Genomic DNA, 2,449 nt, shown 5'->3' with positions numbered 1-2,449 from the left:
CTTTCCCTCTCTCTCTATCTCTCTCCCTCTCTCTCTCACTCTCCCCCCTCTCTCTTTCCTCTCTCTTTCTCTCTCTCTCTCTCTCTTTAACTTTTCATCTCTTCCATCTCTTCCATCTCACCCCCCCTCTCTCTCACTCTCTCTCTCTCTCCCTCTCCCCTCCTCTCTCTTCCCCCCTCTCTCTCCCCCCCTCTCTCTCTCTCTCCCCAGTTCCTTCCGCTGATGGAGATTCAGTTCCTCTATGCAGCTTATTCAGGACATCCTTATCTTTGATCTGGGCTGCTGGTGCTCCCTCTCCGCTGACACGCGCTGGAGCCCCCAAGGTTAGCGCTTAGCGCTTAGCTCTGAACTCAGATGCCTCTCGCCACTCCTCTCTCCGCAGGTGTCTTTTGATCTACCGAGGTATCTGTTGTGGAGCTCCGGCGCTCTCTTTGAGACGCTCTCCTGGTAATACTGAGAGAGAGAGAGAGAGAGAGAGAGAGAGAGATGCCTTTCTTTTTTGTGGATATGAAAGTGTCAACGTCAAGATGTTGCGATCCTTTTTTGCGGAATCTCCGGTTTGATATCAGTGTGCTTGTGAGTGGGCGTGTGTTTCTATCAGTGTGTTTGTGAGTCGGTGTGTGTTTCCTCCTGAGGGGTGTGTCTGTCCTCATGGTGGATATTAAAACTTTTTTTTTTTACTTTTTTTTTTATCAGTACTGTGAATGTGACGGTGTATATTGTGTGCGTTTACATTTTTTTATTTTAAACGTTTAGCAGACACTTTTATCCAAAACGACTTACAGTGAGAGATTACAGGGACAGTCTCTGTCAGGGCTCAGTGCCTTACTCAAGGGCACACTAGTGGTGGTGTTCCCAGGTGGGGATTTGAAATCATGACCTTCTGAGCACCAGTCCCATCCACCTGTGTGTGTGTGTGTGTGTGTGTGTGTGTGTGTGTGTGTGTGTGTGTGTGTGTGTGTGCGTGCGCGTGCAAGTGTGTGTCTATCATGACAGTGTGTATTAAGTGTCTCTCTCTCTCTCTCTCTCTCTCCCTCTCTCCTCCACAGCGATAGAGACCCAGAGTACCAGCTCGGAGGAGATCGTGCCAAGCCCCCCCTCGCCACCCCCTCCTCCGCGGGTCTACAAGCCCTGCTTCGTGTGCCAGGACAAATCGTCCGGCTACCACTATGGTGTCAGTGCCTGTGAAGGCTGCAAGGTGAGACATACCACCGTGGGGGCAGTGTGGGGAGGTGTGGGGAGGTGTGGGGACTCTGGGGAGGTGTGGGGGGGTGTGGAGGTGGTGTAGGGAGGTGTGGGGAGTAGGGATGGACGGTTTCCAATTATTGAAACCGAAAAACCGTCAAAGACTAAAACCGCGGTTTTCCGGTTAACCGAAAAGGTTAAAAAAAAAACGCCAATTTCAAATAATTGAGCCCTACTGCTACAATACACTCGTGTCGAACACCATTAAAACACCGTAAGCACAGTCGCAACACATTTAGGCTACTTAGTTTCACAAATATAAGTGGAAAGGCAGACTTTTGTAAGCTACACCATACATGAAAACACATGAACACTTAACACACCAGCTCCGCTGATCCAGGGTGCACGCCTGCACGGAAGATCATCTCTTGGAACAGCGTCTTCATTGAATGAACTGCTTTCTCAATATCTTGGTTCTTAGACAAAGTTTCAGCTGCTGCTCAATGTATTTAAATATTTGAATACTGCTCAATAATCACTGAAATATTAGACTTAGAATTATGCAGTGAACATACTTAAAGCTTTTCATAAAAACCACATGCCGCGAGACTGACTCGTCCTGAACTGTCGTAAGTCAATCAACAAAGAATGCCCCATCAAAATAAAAGTGCCCATGGTAGAGCTGTCAAAATAGAGCTTTCAAAATAAATGTACTAATACAGATAGAGATAAATACAGAACTACCTTTGCGTCACTAAGTGACCGCGTATCTTCTGAGACATGCGTTCTGTCATCACTTTCAGTAGCGCCTTCACACAGTGGCGCTGTGCACAAACACTCTTGATCCGTATAGCTCTTGTTTTATTATATTGTGGTTTAGTAAATACTGCACTTGGAGTTACATTCAATGCATGATTTGTGCTATAGAACATAAATAAAGTTTGATTGATTGATATCAAATCAAATCACATTTTATTTCTATAGCGCATTTCTCACAAAAGTGACCCAATGCGCTTTACAGAGAGCAGCGAAAATGATCTTATTAAATGTAAGCGAGTAATTGTAAAAAACCTTTCCTATCTACCAATAACTGAAGGCAACTATCTTTCCCATAGAGTGATTCATTACCCTTAAATATAATCCCAATTAATCCTCAGTTATTCTTCACAACTGACCAAACCTCTCACTCATTGTGCGGCAGATTCAGACTGTATCATTTTTATTTTCACACACGACAAATATGTGACATGTTCCAGTTTTATTC

At 45.2% G+C, this 2,449-nt stretch overlaps 1 protein-coding gene across 1 annotated transcript in view; it reads left to right on the top strand.

Annotated features, from left to right (window-relative positions):
• Window positions 1-241: 241 nt before the first annotated feature.
• The window catches only part of LOC308175171 (retinoic acid receptor beta-like), a gene marked incomplete at both ends in the record, with an annotated part of 10,612 nt that continues 8,404 nt past the window's right edge, over window positions 242-2,449 (top strand). The window contains 2 exons of the mRNA XM_080550886.1: window positions 242-323; window positions 1,050-1,198. Coding sequence (XP_080407012.1) covers window positions 242-323; window positions 1,050-1,198 — 231 coding nt within the window. The remainder of the gene's footprint in view (window positions 324-1,049; window positions 1,199-2,449) is intronic.

Source organism: Nansenia antarctica (assembly GCF_963989245.1).
Source record: "Nansenia antarctica genome assembly, contig: SCAFFOLD_760, whole genome shotgun sequence".
Classification (NCBI taxonomy): Eukaryota; Metazoa; Chordata; class Actinopteri; order Argentiniformes; family Microstomatidae; genus Nansenia; species Nansenia antarctica.
The sequence above is the reverse complement of the archived record's forward strand: the minus strand, read 5'-3'. Positions and strand labels throughout refer to the sequence as shown.